We start from the raw sequence: 20,002 nt of genomic DNA on the forward strand, positions 1-20,002 counted from the left end.
TATCCACTCTTACGGTAATTTCAGAAGGGACCTGAGATATACATTCGTAAAACCATGCATTGAGAGCATATGACATGCCTCCCAAATGATACATTTGTTTGGCAGTAGTAAACTTCTACCTCATGTCTTTCATCAATTTGGAAAACGCTATTTTACCCCATGGAAACTGCTCATATCTGTCATTCTCTACCATCCTAAATTCATCGACAGAAATGGGTGAATCACCTAGTTGAGAAAAGACAAAAGTGTGGATGAAGTAGAGAATGACCATCTGAAAAGCGTCTTCATTAGTTTCCCATCCTCCCATCAGGAAACGCTGAACAAAACGTCCTTTGTTTACCCCATTTTTTGCACCAGGAAAATATCTAGATAAAAATCTGCTTGGGGGTGCATCTGGGTATCGAAATTCATTGATATTACCGGTACATCGCAAATTGATAATATTAGCAAATTTCTTGATTGAGAAATGGAGTATGTTACCCTGAACGTGACGAATGTGCAATTCATCTGTATTTTTCTGCTCCACCTCGAGAAATAAGAGACATTTGACTATTTGACCTTGAAAATTACACTGAGGCATATCTAGGTAGTGACCAAAGATGATTTGCCTAAATAACTGGATAGTTTCTTCACCTATTGATGATTTGAAATCATCAATAAAATTAGTGGTATATGTAGTGCCAAATCTCAAAGAGTGGGAAGGGTTCTTTTTGATGACATACTTCAGACCCTGCATTGACAGAACAAATAAATAAATACAATTTGTACTTGATACATTGTTTATCTGACTTCATGAAAACATAACATAATATGATACATTAGCATAGATGATACAAAGTGACATTATGTATCAAGTGCATGACTAATCAATATACATATAGAGTTTATGTATATTGATATGAGACACATTGTTTTGCCCTTATGTATCAAAAAGAATATAAAAAATAATGCATCATAAACCACGCAAAATCAGAAAAACCTTATGTATCATGATTAGTACACAATGTATCAGAAAATTATAAAAAGCAGTAAAACCTTGTGTATCAGAAAAATAATATCAAAACCTTATCATAACGTTAAGAATCAGCATGCGAACTTTAAGAAAGGTACATTAAAATGAATTAGAAAAATTGAGATTTAAAAATAAAAATAACAAAATAAAGATTAGATGAACTCATACCTTTGGGAGATTAGGGCGTGTTGTAACCCCTTCAAACTTTTTCTCTGCTTTTGTGGGTGCTTGTTGAACTGGAGATTTCGACTTCAATTTCGCACGTAATTTATTCATAACTACGGAATCATTATGTTTTTTGGATCTAACCTCGTGATAACCATCCCAAGATGAATTAGAACCCGGTAAAATAAGAATTCCTTGATTTTGATTTAACTATGTGAGACCAACACTAAAAGATGGAACGGAATCCATATGTATCAGTAAACAAAAGGAGTAAAAACAACAAAAAATTACAGTAAAAAGCAACGGAAAGTCGAAGGAGGTGAAATTGAAGTGAGATGAAGAGAAGGAAGAACTTGAATTACCTTAATTAGAAGCTTGAAATTGAGTAAAACTTGGACTGAAAATTCAAAAAAAAAACTGCATTATTTGTGGCTTGAAAATAGGCGAGGATTTAGAATAGTTGGGCAACAGGAATAGAATGTATCTGTGAGATGGAGAGAGGTAAAAAAACAGGGATTATTGAGATTTTTACAAATGATAAAAAATAATAGTAAATATAGTAATATAAAGTGTGTGTATATAGATAATTTTTCTTTTTAATATTCTCAATTTCAACCCAACCCGTCCATTTGACATTCCTAATCATGAAACATAATGATGAAAAGTAGTGAAAGATTACATTTAGTGAACATCTACGTAACTAATATACTTTGTAACACAAATCAATATAACTATACTCAGAAGACAATTAAAAGTATTAAAATATGAGACAAATAATGACTAAATATATGTATATTTGACCTCTCATCATCTATTCTCATTACTTTTCATCTGAAGCCCAAGTTTGATTTCCTTTCAGACACTCAGCAAACATTACCCCTCTTGTTCATGTGAAGTTATTAGTCTTTGCTATGTGCATACAAACAAATAGAACTTCCATGTGCAACATTTTCATACATTTGACAAATGTATCTGATTAAATTTTCTCTATGATAATACAATTTAAACCTACAAAATCATTTCTGGTTGAGAACCTTTACAGCAAAACTAAAAGAACCACCTTATCATACAGATACATTTGTTCTAATACAGCAACAAATAGTATCAGATACATATATCTCAAGCTCCCTGAGTGCTGTATTCAGATTGTCTTTCTTTAACTTCCTGGTCAGGACGATTGTATCGACAAATGAGAAGAAAATAAAGGAAGTTGACAACATTGAAGAAAGCAAGTAACCAGTAGTAATAATCTAAATGACCATTGTTGATATTACTTGACAACCAGCTAACTCCATCTCCATATGAGGTAACAATATCCACAACATTCACTAAAAGACTCCCAAAAAAGCCAGATATAGACATTCCAAGTGTGAAAATAGCCACAACAAAACTAGACATGCTTTTGGGAAGCTCAGAGTAAAGGAACTCTACCAATCCGATTGCATTGAATGCGTCGGCTAGTCCAAGAAGCACATACTGTGGCACGAACCACATAGACGACATCTTTACTGATGCAAATTTTGCACTGTCTTGTGGATCTTTCTGATCAATTGCTATGCCCCGCCTTATGCCTTCTGTTATTGCTGAAAGTGCCATCGCTGCAGCAGAGAGAACTAAACCAATTCCCATGCGAAGAACGGGGCTTAAGCCTCCTGGCTGTCCTGTATATCTGGCCTTTATTGGAACGAGAGCACGATCATAAAAGACAATCCACATCACTAGAGTGATCACCACAAACACAGAAAAAGATCCGGCTGGTATTTCAAAATCCGAGAAGATATGTCTATCCATTGTCTTGGTTTGGAGTGTGGAAAACGAAAATTGGTTTAAGCTCAACTGAACCATTATATTGCTGGACCACATGGGAACAACTCTAAGAAGAGACTTCAAAGATACTACTTGTTCCACACTACAGAGTCTCCACGGATTTGAAGCGAATCCATGCGGATTTATATCTCTTTCAGGATCTTCAATTATGCAAGCTTTATTTAAACACCTACAAAAACATCAGTCAACAGAAGGTATAGCTTTAGCTAGAACAGCTAACAGTAACATATAATCTTGATGTAACTAAAACCACACATGGGATACCCTCCAAACAATTCATACCTAAAGCTGCTTGTTAAGGATTGAATATGAGAATCGGGCGATTGATGGTGATAGTTTTCTCGGTTAACAGAGTGAAGATCAATATTTCTTTTTCTAACAGCAGCAACAAGTACTTGAAAAAATCCAGTGAACAAGCTTTCACTAGCACTAACTTTGATATACAGAGAAGAACCCGAAAGGAAGGCTGAAACAGAGAAAAGCATAAGGATAGCAGGAATCCCAAAACCAATTTGCCAACCAAAAGCATCTTGAATATACACTATTAAGGTTGTTGCTACAAGTGTTGACATTCCAATAGTAGCATAGTACCAGTTGAAATAACTTTCCATAATCCTTTTATTATTTGGATTTTCTTTCTTGTCCAATTGATCAGCACCAAACGCTATAGAACAAGGTCTAACAAAGCCAGCTCCTAGAGCAATTATCCCAAAAGAAAACAATAATACAAGGAGTTGTACTGGTGTTGGTCTATTGCATTCATTGATCTCGAAATGATCACAACGGGAAGGCCTCAGCTGTGGAACCATGGTGGTTAACCAAAGAATAGTCATTCCCTATGAAAAAAAGAATCAGAAAATTTATCTCAGTAAAGTTGAATTCTACATCACTAGAAATGTTATTTGTCCAGAAACCTATCCACTGGTGAATGAGGTTCTTGATTGTTATCCCATGAATGAACTTCAAGTCATTACTTGTTTTGGACATAAAAGGCTTGCAAATGTGACTACTACCATTATTGAGTAATAGAAATGGCATAATACATAAATGTACCATTTAACTTGGCCTCACCTGACATCTTATCCTGTCCTCCAACATTGGATGTGCACAAGTAAACACTTAAACTTGAATAAAGTTGAACCGATAGATCCTACGTGGCATATATAAATCAGTTCGAGTGTATTTCATGTGGATTGTCATGTAGGATGCGTGTGTCTACTTGTTCAACATTATACAAGTTTAAACGTTTACTTATACATACCTAAAGTTGGAGGGCATAGATATCACCTGAGACCAAATTAAAGGAAACATTTATGTATTATGCCAATACAATTTAAATCAATCAGCTTTGATTCTTCTAAATTAGACACGTCAATCAAATATAGCACATCCTTACTGAATTTAGGATAAAGGCAGACTTCATAAGGAAATAATTGTGCTGAACTTAGCTGAATCACATTTTCTGGCAACCAAACACCAGAAAATGTCTTCTTTTCCAGAAAACATTTCCTTCATACTATACCATACACACCCATAAAGGAAAGCCATAGTACATAAATGTGTTGGTTTCAGCTCGCATCTACGCCCTCCAATTTTGAGTGTCTAAAAGTAGACACTTAAACGTATATAAAGTTAAACAAGTAGACACACGCATTCTATATAGCATATTACACGTAGGATGCCATATAAGATGCCAAGTATAACGTGCGTGTCTACTTATTCGATAATTGTACACACCTAAAGTTGAAGGGATAAATGCGAGTTGCGGCAAGTTAAATGGTATATTTATATATTATGCCTACCGGAAATAACTCAGCTGAAATGACAAAAAAAAAAAACTAAAAGGGAAGAGCTATTGTGACATACAAAAAGGCTGGAGATAGATCCAATGGCAACAACAGTAAAGCGCCCCAAGAAAGAATCAGAAACAAAGGCACCCAAAAGGGCCAATCCATGGGAAAGAGCAGACCACATACTCAGCAAACTTGTAGCTGTTACACCTTCTAAATTATAAACATTCATCAAGTATATCACCATATTTGGCTGCAACCCATAACTTGCTACTTTTTCTAATGTTTCATTCACTGCAAAAAAACAAAAAAAAATGATTCTTGATTAAAAAAAAAAAAGTTTTAACAAAAAAATTAAACATAATGGAAGAAACCCCATAAAGATTTTGCATGACCTATGATGAATGGCATGGTTTTGAGACCACCCTTTGTATAAGATTTTGGCAAATGATCTAACAAGCTCTCTTCTTCCTCCTCAGTAATTGCCATCTTTTTTATTTATTCTTTTTTTCTAATTTTGTTCCAATCTGTTTGTAAAGGGGTGAAGGAAAAAGAGATAAATGTGAGTATAGAGCTTAGTGATTTTGCCCCATTTGTGGAGCATCTAGTAGTGTCAAATATCTGCTTATTGATGAGAGGTGGAATTTTTGGATTAGGAAGAATCAGAAATGAAGTAGGCACCTTTTCATAATTCAATCAGTGTAATGATTATACAAGTTGTAGTGGCAGTGGTATTCAAGTCATCTTGATTAAACTTTTGATTATCCTCTTTCACTTTTATGTGTTATGTTTTCACTTTTATTTGTTATGTTTGCATTTTGATATATGCATAAAATATATAATGATTATGTAATTATTTTATTATATTATTTTTTATTAATTTAAAAATTAATTTGAGGAATAATTAATTAATGATTGAATAAAATATAAAAAAATAAATTATCTTTTTTTAATAGATAAATAAAAATAAAAATCTATTTATAAAATAATGAACAAGTAAATTTGAACTAAGAGAGTAACATATTTTTCTTTTATTACTCTCTTCTCTCCGTTTATGTTTACTGTTTTAATATTTCAAAATAGATTTTCATGTTTATTTGTTACTTTTAACGTATAAAAAAAGATAATTATCATTTTATCTATTTTACTTTTAATATTAATTACTTGTTTCATAAATTATTTCTCAAAACTTGATATTATATATCAATTAATAAAAATATTATAATAAAATATTTAAATAATATATTTTAAATAAACACAAAGTTCAAAATGAACTAAGAAAGTACTTCTCATTTGAAATAGCTACATAAACAAAAATAGAAAGAGATGAATACTCAAAATTTTGATAATTTAAAGAGAAAAGGCCCAAATATGCCATCGAATTTTAAGAAAAGACCCTTTTATGTCGTCCGTTAAAAGTTTGGCTCATTTATGCCATTTTCGTTTGAGAAAAGACTCATCCATGCCATTATTTGTAAACTAAAAATATTCTCCGTTTTGCATAACTATTTTATACACGTGGTCAATTATTATTTAAAATGGAAAAGATTCAAATATGCCATCGAACTTTGAGAAAAGGCTCATCTATACCATCCGTTAAAAATTTAGTTCATCTATGCTATTTCAGTTAACAAATAATGGCATGAATGAGCTTTTTTTCTTAAACGGAAATGGCATAAATGAGCCAAACTTTTAACGAATGGCATAAATGAGTCTTTTCTCAAAGATCGATAGCGTATTTGAGCCTTTTCCCTAATTTAAAATTAATTAAAATAGAAATAGCTAAATGTCAATCACTTGATGATCGATCGAGTACAACAAAATCTCTAGTTGTTCTACTGTTACAGAAGCTTGGGAGTATTCTTTACAAACTGATCAAGGCACAGCCAAGTCGAAATAATTTATGTGGCACAGTAAAAAAAAAAAACGAGATTTCAAATTTTTAAACTTTGATAAAATCGAACATAAAAGTTTTTAACTTTTTAAAATTATATATATATATATATATATATATATATATATATTTGAAAATTATATAAAAACTTATACAAATTACAATCAACAACTTAAAATATATATTTATATCTATATTATATTAAAGGAAAAAAGCTCAAATACGCCATCAAACTTTGAGAAAAAAAGACTCATTTATGTCATCCGTAAAAAGTTTGGCTCATCTATGTCATTGCCGTTTGAGAAAAGGCTCATCAATGCCATTATTTTTTAACTCAATTTTGCAAAACCACTCAAACAATTTTTAACACTTTTCTATTGGAGTTTTGATCAAATGTACTCTTTTTGCTTCTTCTTCTTAAGAACACCAAGAACTTTAAATTTTCAATTTCTTCAATTTTTCATGAAATCACCTCAAATTTCAATAGTAGTATTCCTCTGAGTTAGATATCAAAACTCAATATTTTTTAAGCTCGAATTCAATCTAATCCAATAAGATGCACTTAAAATTTCTTCAAAATTTCAAAACTTTAGCCTGCCTTAATGGTAGAATTTTCGCCACAAGTCCAAATCATTTGAAATTTTGAACATAGACACAATGAACTTTAACATAATATTTTTTGAGTTTATGTTCAAAATTTTGAGTAATTTGGAGTTGTGGCGAAAAATCTACCATTAAAAGAGGTCAAAATTTTGAAACTTTGAAAAAAATTTAAGTGTGTCTTGTTATATTATGTTGAATTCGAACTCAAAAGATATTGAATTTTGATATCTAACTAGGAGCGATGATACTATTGAAATTTGAGGTGATTTCATGAAAACTTGAAAAAGTTGGAAATTTGAAGTTCTTGGTGTTCTTCATGTTTTCTTCGTGTTCTTAAAGAAGAAGAAGCAAAAAGAGTATATTTGATTCAGAACAACAATAGAAAAGTGTTAAAAGTTGTTTAAGTGGTTGTGTAAAATCGGAGTTAAAAAAAATGATATAGATGAGTCTTTGCTCTAACGGCAATGACATAGATGAGCTAAACTTTTAACGGATGGCATAAATGAGCATTTTTCTCAAAGTTCGATGACATATTTAAGTCTTTTCCCTATATTAAAAGCATGAAGACTCTTAGAAATGTTGTTTGAACTTTCTGCCCTTCATTAAAATGCTCCATTTTAGATAAAAACCTTTTTTTACTATTTTTTAATTATTATATTATTATTTTAATGATATTAACTATTGATTATAATAAACATAATAAAAATTAAATGGAGAAAATTTTCTTACTATGGTTAAATTCCTATACAGAAAATAATTTTCCAACTAAAATAGACTTGATTCAAAACAAAAATAGTCAATAATTAAATTCCTTTTAAGTGGATTATTCATTAGATGTGTTTATGCAATGATTTTTTTTATTGAAAAACCCAAAAACTACCATTTAAATTTATTTTTATACGGATTTAATTTATTTTCCTTTAGGAATCACTTTAGGATTAGAATTCCTTCAACCATTTAAGGAATTACTAACGTTATGTCCCTCTTTATTTAGATTTTAGACCATTCTTCCAAAATTGACATAGGAGGTTTGGGGGGGGGGGGAATTAGGTTTAGGTTTAGAATTCTTTTACCAATTGAAATTCTAATAGCATCTATGATTAAAGAGATAAATTTGCTAGTGATTTGAGGTAAGTTTCTAAATTTTAGTCTATTTTTGAAGTATACAATAATAAACTATCGTTTATTTTTTATAAAGAATTATTAATTGAATTGTCATTTACTGTTTTACTCAAAATAACTGTCATTTAATTATTATTCTAATATTTAAGATTTTGAAATTAACTAAAGTTATAACTATTAAATCATTACTTATTTGTAATAGGTAAGAATCTTAATATAGTCTTGAATTTATATAAGGAGACCATTTAAAATTAAAAATAGATTTGTAACATATAAGAATTTCCAATATTTAATACTTTAAAATTGACTAATATTTTGCTTCATAAATCTTTTCTTATTTGAATTATATTAAAAGTTCTAACATTTATGACTTCTAATTCAATTACAGTTGGTGAAAGAAATATTTTACCCTAAAAAGGAATTTTTTGTGTGGATATATTAACGTGTAGTTATATTATTAATTATGGTAAATAGTAGTTGTTGACATCCAATTTTAATCCTACACGAACGTATATTAGTTATTGAGCTTTTTCAATTTTAAACAATCTGAAGTAATTATTTTTATAAAATACCAAATATTTTTAAGTGTATTTTAAAGAAATTTTTATCATTCTTATAATTTTTAATGATATATAATTATTAATTTCTATAAATATTCAAAAATGATTAAAAAAATAATTTTATTATTTCGTAAATTAGTAGCTTATATTTTTGAATTAATTAGTTTATAACTAAGTTAATTAATTTATTTTGTTAGAATTAAGAAGCTAGTTAATTAATTATTGTGAACTCGTCTTATCTAATTTTTAGCTGAATTCACAATTAAATCAGTTTGACTATTTTCTTAAGCTTAATCGGGTGAGTTATCAAATTTCGTATGGCCATTTCTTTACAAATCCAACCATTTTTTCACTCCACCCTTAACTAAATTTCAAGTCATTTTTTTAGCCCAAACTTCGGATAATCCAATGTTGTCATCTCATTCTCTACAAACTCAATAACAACAACCTATACTACAACAACATACTAACACCTATACACTTAAAGCCCAATTCTTATAATAATTTTGGCTCAAAACCAATTCACTATAATACATATATTATCCCAAGTATCATCATTTTTCTACTCCATCTTTTTCCTTTTCCTTTTTCCTTTTCTCCTTTTGACCCCACCAAATTCATCATTATTCAAAAATCTCATTATTACTCCCACAAAACCTCACTCTTTTTTTAAAATACCTTCATCTTTCTTCAAAAAAAAGGAAGAACAACATATATCACAAAAAAGAAGAATTAGAGCCCGTTTGGATTGGCTTAAAAAAAATAACTTTTATGTATGAAGTGCTTTTAGAACTTTGAAGTGCTGAAAGTTATTTTTATAAATAAGCAGTTGAGTATTTGGATAAAAGTGCTTATGATGTGAATTTTAGGGTTAAAAGAATAAAAAAAGGTAGTTTGGAAATTTAGTTAAAATACAAGGGATATAAAAGTAATTTCCATGGTCAAAGAAAATGACTTTAAGCACTTTGGAAAAAAAGTTAGGAATCCTAACTTTTCATTTTTGACTGACTTTAAGAACTTTATGGCTTAAAGTCAGCATTAGGCAAACACGTCCAAAAGCTAAAAAGGGGCTTTAAGTTGATTTTGACCAACTTAAAGCCAATCCAAACGGGCTCTTAATCTACATTCATCAACATTCAGAAACATACAAGAAGAACAAAAAAAAGGAAGCAAGAACAAATCACAAAAAATTAGGAAAAAGAAATCACAAAAACTTTTAGTCTCGGATTTTCGATTCTTTTTTTTTAGTTCTTTCACTCATTTCTTGGTAGGTTCAAGGAGTTCATCGCCCTCAAATTCGCCGTCTCAGTCGCTGTCCAAAAATAGGTAAAAATCTTTTCTCGACTTTATTTTATTTAATGAATAATTATTTCATGTTTTCTATGTAGTCAATTTGTAATCTTATTTTTTTAGTAAACATGTGTTAGGATTAATTAGATTAATGATAGAAATTTCTTATCTTGCTTGAAGTGTAGTGATATTTTTAATCAAGTATGTGAAAACTCTTAGTTTCGTTCATTATTTTTTTCAAGTGGTTTTCTTTGACGATATAGATTTTTACGTTTTTAATTTCTTCTTTTATCATCATTTAGATAATAAATATATGCTTAAATTACTTGTTAATTAGAACTTTCATGGCTTAATTGATTTTAATTTTGCTTTGAGATTTGAGTTAGTATAATGTATATGTTAATTCCATGCCCTTCATTTACTCGAATATATTTCTATGTTCCCTTTTTTTTCTTTTTCTTTTTAGATATATGCATGTTGATAGTCACTATGTTATTTTATTATGTTCATATGTGATCCTTTAAGTGTTATGCATATATACATATGTGTGTTTTGATATTTCATTCTTATGCCTCGAGTACTCACCATACCAAGTTGAATTTAGTGGTAATTTGATCGTGAGTTGTGTTGTCCCAATTAATTTATTGTGAAGTTTATGTGTTTGTTTGTTAATATACAGTAGCTCATATTTGTATTATTAAATATTATGCATGAATTGGTTTCTTAGTACAACACATGATTAATTAGAATTAATGAGGTATCTCATCCTTAGATGGTAAGTTTCATATTGGTTTTCTTTAGATCCTAGTGATTGCACTTAAAATGAGATGTTTAAGTATCATTTATTCAATTAATAAGAATCATATTTTAATTGCTTTCTCTCTATTTGTTTATTACTGTTATCCTTTTTGTTTATTGTATGAACCATCGTTCGAGTCCAATATGAATTTTTTCCATTATTTGCATTTCGACATTGAGCCACGGAGGTCCAAATATCCTTTTTCGAATCATCCTTCAGAAAAATAGAAAGGGATGCTGATTTATAGGTTGCTGGAGTTAAAAATAGGCTATATACGATGTATATACAGTTCAATATACATAAAAATAGTGTTGTATATATTGATATACAGTGTATATACATCTGCGATATATAATAGAATTTGGCCTAAGGCCCAAAACGCAGGTGGCCAATAAGTTATTATAGGCGTACATAAATTAACTGTTGGGCCAAATTCTAATACTTTATTTATTTATATTTAATTCGGGGTGTAATAATTTATTTATTTATTTAAGTTTATCTATACTTGCGTAGAGGTTGATTTAGTTTGTTTAACTTAATTGAACTCCCCTAAAAGAGAAGCCATTTTTTCTGTTAATTTATTCTTTAAAAATAATTTCATTTAAGGGTTTTCTTTTACTTAGACATTTCAACAAATATAATTTTCTTCCAAATTATGTTAAAGTTTTTTAAGTTGATGTTCTTTCAAATCAATTGAGTTTAAAATGTCTTTCTCTAAATTGATTTTTTCCTAAATAGCTCAAGTGATTTTTATTATTTAATCAAAGTATTAATTGCCTTTAATTTAGTTAAAATACATTGAATCTATTACTTATCTTTAAACATATTTAAAATTTATTTACTTAGTCATTTAATAGGGTATATTTTCTTGATAAATTATATCAAGTATTTTAAGTTGATTTATTGCTCAAATAAATATATTTATATTTACTACTTACAAGTAATTTTCCTAAAGTTAGTCAAATAATTTTCAAATCGTCGGATAATCGTACGTTAGCGACCATTTTGAGTGCTAACACCTTCTCAAAGTGGAAATTTGAACCCTTAGTCATTTTCTCTAATTTTTAAGGCTTAAATCTGTTAAGGTCTTTTAAATTAAGTTTTCTTAATTTCTTTAAAAAAACTAGTGGCGACTCTTTTTTCTAAAATTGATTTTTTCTCTAAAAAGTTGAAATTAATTTTAAACCATCTTTTTCCGACATAACAGAAATGATGACTCCACTGAGGACTTAATTAGGTTCTAACCATTAGATTTGATTGTTATTTGACTAACTGTTTGAGTTTGTAATAATTAGTAATTCTTTCTTTCTTTAATTACACAATTATGTATTTAATTTATATATTAAATTGTCATTTGCATTTAATGGCATTTTTCTATTGAATGTATAATATATTAAAGAACAGTTTTGCGGAATCGCAGGTGGGCTTTTATACTTAACCCTTTTTTGGAACGATCGATAATTTATTGATACACCATGCGTACAATGGTTGTCGTAAGTTCCAGCCTGAGTTGTCCGCTTGGGTTATCAGTTTTGCAAAAATCATTCTTAGTCAACCTAGCATAGAGTGAAACCAAAACCCTGATTTAGGGAATTGGCCTAAGATGACCCAACACAAGATGTATTGGGCCCATTATAAAGACCACCCTGAGTCCAAAAGGCCTACGACCCAATTAGACACTCATGCTTATATGCTTAATTTGAAGGATGTATACGCTGTTGGGCAAACAATTGTTCTTTGGGCTTAGAAGCTTATTTTAATAGTTTGGTCTAGTTAAAGAAAAAAGAATCTTCACAAGTTGCTATTCTATCCAAAAGAGGTTGATGTTTGGAGATGTCAAGGTCAAGAATGAAAGATTTTCCACGAAGGCTTAGTTTAGGATTGTATCCCTACGTGAGACTGGTTATTTGTATGTCTTTTTCCCCCATTATGTATCCCTATTCAGTTTATTCATAATATTTGTATAAATATAAGTTTTAGGGCAATGAAACATTTCAAATGACGTTATACATCCTTCAAATCGTTAGGCCTATCCTTGGCACAAAAGGTCATATATTTGTTTAGGACGCAATAACTGTTTATATGCTTTATGTCATAATTGTTTGAGTAAATGTGTTGCTCTACTTAAAGACATTCTAGCCCACTCTTTTTCAAAATATTTTTTTCTAAATTCCCCAAAGCACAAATATGAAGTCACTATCGAAAGTGCGACCAAATGCTCCTAGAGTCTTTAGTTTTCCTATAAAATTTGAATTTCACTTTCAAGTCCTAAATCTTACTCTCTCCTCTCAAAAAGGGTTGATTTTTCACCTCAAGTCAGAAAAGTCTCAAGCTAGTCAAACTACGTATAGCTTAGCATATTCTTTATGAGATATGTAAGCAGTCTTTCAAGGTTTGACCTCTTTTTAAAAGCTTGCTTTTCTCCTTCATATTTTACAAATAAATACCAATACCGTATCAATAGATGTCGAGATACAATCGTGAAAGATCCAAGAAGATCTTGATTCAACGCAAATCATCTTTCTTGTTACACTAAATCCTAAATTCAATAGGCAAATTCCTGCTATTTTGTCATTTTTCAATACTCGTGGGTTATCTTTCTTCAAACAAAGCAACTCTAATGTATTTATCTTTTCCCTGTGTGATATTTTGCATTATCTGTTATAAATGTAGACTGACATGCTTGCCTTTTGAGTTATTTTCTATACAGGTAATTATTTTCTATACAAGTAGTTAGAATTGATATGTATTGATAATCTGGCCGAGCATCCATACTTCACGAGATCTAAAGTGTCTAAAGAATCCCTCCCCGATTGAAATTCGATAATAGAAAAAAGGAAAATGACTGATAATAATGAGGACACTGGTTTGACTGAGATTGTTGTGATGGACTCTGTCATCGCTGAACAGAATGCGTTGATTGCACAGTTGGTGCAACAGATCGTTGAGATAAGAGTTGAGATACTGAAGAATCGAGATTTTTTCAAACCTGGCTATCGCCGCCAACACGTCGGTTCTAGGAAAAGGAAGGCCTCCGCTCCATCTTCATCCGTAAAATCCTCTAGAAAACATCCCAAATAATCCTCATGTCGTTCCAACTCATAGATCACCAACCATCAATTTAACCACTCCTAACCCACATCATGCTAGCTCATCATACCAAGCATACCGCCCTCCCAAAAACTAAATGCCAATAATTCTCAAAATTTTGCCTATTTCAAGGATTGAATGTCAATAACTCCCAGGCTTTCCCTCCCTTTCAAGGCCCAGACGTAAACAATTCTTGAACATTCCCTCCCATGTACCAGACTCCTTATAAAAATGCTCAAAACCTACCTACCAATCAACTCATACCTTCATAAACCACTTTCTATATTCCAACACTGCTAGAATCATATCCTCCTTACACGACATATCCCGAGCCTGATCATAATGAGGAGAAGGAGAAGGAGTGGAGGACCAAAGAGGAAATGACTAAGTAGAGTATGAAGGAAATTATAAAAGCTCTGAAAGAATTTCACTATACCTCGGATGTTTTTGGGTTGAATTATGAATATTTTTGTATCCATCCAGATATGGACCTTCCAAAAGGGTTCAAAGTACCAAAATTTGATACTTTTGGAGGAATCGAAAATCCTTTAGCTCATTTGAGAGCATATTGTGATCAGCTCGTAGCAATTGGGAAGAACGAAGCTTTATTAATGCGGCTCTTTAGCCGAAGCTTAAGCAGAGAGGCCTTGGAATGATTTACCTCTCAAGAAATGAAACAATGGCCAAGTTGGAATGCTTTGGCTAAAGATTTCATCGAAAGATTTGCTTAGAATATGGAGATCGTTCCCGATCGTTACTCTTTGGAGAAAATTAAATAGAAGTCTACTGAAAGTTTTCGAGAGTACGCCTACCGTTGAAGAAAATAGGCTACCAGAGTTCGACCTCCCATGACTGAAAAAGAGATTATCGAAGTCTTTGTACTCATTCAAGAGCCTGAATACTATGACAGGATGTTGTTTCTCGTAGGAGCAAAATTTGCTGAGGTGGAAAAAATTGGTGAGACCAACTAAGAAGGTCTTAAGACCAAAAGGATTACCCGTGTGGCTGTCCAAGCTGGGTCCTCAGGTTTGTTCAAAAAGAAAAAAGAAGATGTGTCATTTATTTCACATGCTCCTGATAGAAGGACACAGAGATCATCCAATTTTAGCTCCAAAAAAGCCTCACCCTCCAAAACCTATCCCCTATCTCCTGGAAATCCCTACCCAATTTTCTACGTCCAACCAAGTTATCAAACTCTGCCTCTTAATTACCTACCTCCGCACTATCAAAATGCTCATCTTGACTACTAAACTCCACAATACCCAAATTTCCGAACGCCAACACCTACTCATCAAAATCCTTTAAACTACCATCAAGTACCTCCACCTCTACAAAATAATTACAACTTTTCTCACCCAAACTTTGAGGATAAACCCTCTCGAGTCTTTACTCCTTTAATTGAAACCCGAACACAGCTTTTCAAGAGATTAAAACTGGCGGTATGATACAAAAAATCAACTCAGAAAACATCAATGTCAATTCCAAACTTTATAGACCAGATTTTTATTGTGGTTATCACTCAGGAGGTGCTGGACATATAACCGAGGATTGTATCAACTTGAAGCAAAAAAATTCAAGACTTGATAAATCAAAAGGTTGTCACTCTCCAAAATATCGATCCCAATGTCAATATTAACCCCTTACCAAATCATGGAAGGGTGACTATTAACATGATTGAAGTTGGAAAAGATTGAAATACAGATAAGCCAATAGTCCTAGTCAAACCTGACAATCTTGAAAAGCCTTTTCCTCATGTGTAGCAGTCTTTTTCTGTGCGAAAGTCTGCCAATAATGTTGGTCAAGGAGAAGGAGTCACTGATGCTGTGATGATTGAGACGTCAGGCATACGAGATGCCGAGCCAAAAGAGCAAGTGTCTAATTGGACATACAATCCGCTCTTAGTTCCTCGCTCGTCTTGATAGATAAAGACAAATTTTATGTTATTTTTGAAAATCCGATGGTAGTCCGGAAATGCTCAATACCCAGCATTTATGTCACTTTTACCTTGTTATGCTTTAATTCCTCTCGTAATATTTTGAAAAAGGCAAATTGGTCCATGACCATGGCCAAAGTTTTATTTCTTTATTTCAAATGAAAGCCTCCTTTATTGTGAAAATTTTCTTTAAATACTTTACTTTTGCTATCTAATGGTCTTTATTTATGATTTCAGTAAAAATAATTTAAAATATATCAATATCATGTCATTTCACAAGATGAATGATCAAAATAAAGCGAATGATGAGTTCAAAATCTATAATGAGACTGAAACCGTTAATTTGACAGATGACAAATGTGACAAAGAAACTAGAATTAATGTCCATTTGATAAAGACTCAGAAGATTCATCAATTTGCTTAGACAATACATCGATACATTCATATGATAATATACCATGGTTACACACCGACTCGTCTCTCACAAGTTGTCGATCAACTCAAATGCTGTCAAGAGATACTTTGTTTGAAGATTTAGAATTTTCTTTTGTATATTTCCCTGTAATTACATCATTTGCTTGTAATTGTTTCTATGCTTATTTGTTTTAATATCCCTTTTTGTAATGAACTACGTCTGACCTGAATTCTTGAGAATGAGATACATAGGCGGCCTACGTCGGCTTCGGTCACCCCTTTATCTATTTTTAATATCCCCTTTTTGTGTTTGAACTATGTCTGACCTAAACTCTCAAGAATAGGATACGTAGGTGGCCTATGTCGGCTTCGATCACCCCTTTATCTATTTTTAATATCCCCTTTTTGTATTTGAACTACGTCTGACCTGAATTCTCACGAATGAGATACGTATGCTCCCTATATCAGCCTCGATCATTTTCCTATTAAAATCTCCCATTTCTTATTTATCTCCCAAGAGGGGAACTACGTTTGATTTGATTCCTGCCTCAATGGGATACGTAGGCGCCACAATGGCTCAATCACATTTTCCATAAGATTTTTATTTTTCTTAATAATGGATACTGGGACAGAATTTTTGAAAGGGACTCAAAATTCTAAAAAGGGAGATCTTTTTCCAACAAGTCACGACTAAAGATGCATTAGAAAAAGCGACTAGGACAGAATTTTTGAGAGGATCTCAAAAATTCCATAAGTCTCCCATCAATAGTTTGAGATTCACTAAGACCTATTAACTAGGAGATAAATTTTTGAGGACGACCTAAAAAATTTCATCATGTATAATCAAAGGTTCGAGATCAACTTCAAATGGTCCCCAGCTTGATTAGAATTTAAAACTATTTTTGAATGATCCCCAGCATCATCAGAAGATCTTAGTCAACTTCAAAAGTTTGAAATTACCTTCACATAATCCCAAATATTTTGAGAAGTTCAGAATCAATTGTGAAACTTCTCAGCTATAACAGATTTTGAGAGGACCATATCAAAATTTCCAAGCTTGAAGGATCTCCAGAATCTTCCGAACAAGCTATCGAACACATCAAAGCCTTGAACCAGAGATATGCATTCAAGCTTTATGTGATATGACATTTGGCAGTGATCTTTTTCAAACTTATTTTCCAAAAGTTTATTTTCTGTAAAAGGCTTTCTATATGTGTCAAAATATTTCACGCAAAGCATAATTTTGTCTTTTATCTATCGAGAAACGAGAGATTGGAGCGATCAACCGAAGATAGCAAGACAAGGAGGAAGCCACTAAAGAAGTCAATACTGATCAGTTTGTTTAAAACTAAATTTTTTCTGTAGATGCAGGTTTATAAGGATGTCAAAGATCATCATATTCCTCTCTTCAGCAAATACAGAGAAATCAAAAGAACAAAGAGTGCCCAAAACTGATAATTTTTCATTGAAAGGAGGAAAGTTCTTGAGGCTCATGAAAAATAAAAGTTCAAAATACAGGTAACGATGCCTCACTGAAATCCCTGGTAAAACTTGAGCATTAACGAACACAAAGTATTCAAAAATGAGGACGATATGTTCACACTAGTGTCGAAGTGATCAGGCTCTTTGTACACATTCTTAAAAAAATTTCCTTAAGATTTTTTACTCAGTCGCTAGTTAGAGCAACAATGTGTCTACTAATTGTTTTCTTTTGGGTATAGAAACAAATGAGAGAGCCCCTTTCAAGACATGCAAGTGTCTATAATGACGTCAAATTGCATTTTCCAGCATCAAAGACTTTCGATGGGCATACATAAATTGCATCAAACATCGACGAGGATTTGAATTGCAACTTTTCAAAATAGCTACTATCACGCTGAAAATCAATCAAGGATCGGCATCTAAAAGATATCTATCATCATCCAATCAATGGAATATCATTATCCTACCGATGGAATATCATCATCCTATCAATGGATCTCCATTCGTCCTACCGATGGACATATATTTGTATCCTACCGATGGAACATCAATCTATATCCTATCAATGAAATGACATACATCCTACCGATGGAATATCATTATCCTACCAATGAAATATCATCATCCTACTAATGGATCTCCATTCGTTCTACCGATAGACACACACATTTATATCCTACCAATGGAACATCAATCTATATCCTATCAATAAAATAACATACATCCTACCGATGGAATATCAGCATCCTACTAATAGATATCCATTCCTCTTACCGATGGATGCACACATTTATATCCTATCGATGGAACATCAATCTATATCCTATCAATAGAGTAACATACATCCTACCAATGAAATGTAATTATCCTACCGATGGAATATCATCATCTTACTAATGGATCTGCATTCTTCCTACTGATGGACACACATTTATATCGTATCGATGGAACATCAATCTATATTCTATCAATGGAGTAATATACATCCTACCGATGGAATATCATTATCCTACTGATAGAATATCATCATCCAACCAATGGATCTCTATTCGTCTTACTGATGGACACATACATTTATATCTTACCGATGGAACATCAATCTATATCCTATCAATGGAGTGACATACATCCTACCGATGGAATATCATTATCCTACCGATAGAATATCATCATTCTACCAATGGATCTCCATCCGTCCTAATGATGGACGCACACATTTATATCCTACCGATAGAACATCAATCTATATCCTATCAATGGAGTAACATACATCCTACCGATGGAATATCATTATCCTACCGATGAAATATCATCATCCTACCAATGAATCTCTATTCGTCCTACCGATGGACACACACATTTATATTCTACCGATGGAACATCAATCTATATCCTATTAATAGAGTAACATACATCCTACCGATAAAATATCATTATCCTACTGATGGAATATTATCATCCTACCAATGGATCTCCATTCATCCTACCGATAGACACACACATTTATATCCTACTGATGGAACCTCGATTTATATCTATCAATAGAGCAACATACATCCTACGAATAAGATACTATTATCCTACCGATGGATCAATATATATCTTACTGATGGATCATCATCCTATTAATGGACTAATTTATATCCTATCAATAGAATAATATCATCCTACCGATGGATCAACACATATATCCTATCAATAGGTCTTTATTCTTTCGATGAAGCATCATTATTTGATCAATGGAGAATCATCATCCTATCAATGGAGCATAATCATTTCTATCAATAGAATATCATCATCATATTAATGAAGCATTATCATCCTATTGATAGAACATTATCATAATTATATTGCATCATATTTATCCATCATCTATAATATAAAATCGAAGGAAATTGACGTCAAATGTTCCAAAAGATGAATACGTGCTGACATGTAACAACATTACCTCTTCATTTGAATTATATTTTGTACTAATGAATTTTGTCTCAGTATTTGTCGAGAGCATCCAAGAGGATGAA

The 20,002-nt window shown here is 31.8% G+C and overlaps 1 protein-coding gene across 1 annotated transcript; it reads right to left on the reverse strand.

Moving 5' to 3' along the window:
• Positions 1-2,212: 2,212 nt before the first annotated feature.
• LOC129889329 (protein NRT1/ PTR FAMILY 1.2-like) lies at positions 2,213-5,535 on the reverse strand. Its single transcript, XM_055964587.1, has 4 exons — positions 5,190-5,535; positions 4,871-5,088; positions 3,287-3,840; positions 2,213-3,173 (listed from the first exon to the last, which is right to left on the reverse strand). The coding sequence occupies exons 1-4, from the start codon at positions 5,281-5,283 to the stop codon at positions 2,297-2,299; spliced, it is 1,743 nt and encodes a 580-aa protein (XP_055820562.1). The 5' UTR covers positions 5,284-5,535; the 3' UTR covers positions 2,213-2,296.
• Between the last annotated feature and the right edge of the window lie 14,467 nt (positions 5,536-20,002).

The sequence above is a fragment of the Solanum dulcamara genome, chromosome 5 (genome assembly GCF_947179165.1).
Source record: "Solanum dulcamara chromosome 5, daSolDulc1.2, whole genome shotgun sequence".
NCBI classification, from domain to species: domain Eukaryota; kingdom Viridiplantae; phylum Streptophyta; class Magnoliopsida; order Solanales; family Solanaceae; genus Solanum; species Solanum dulcamara.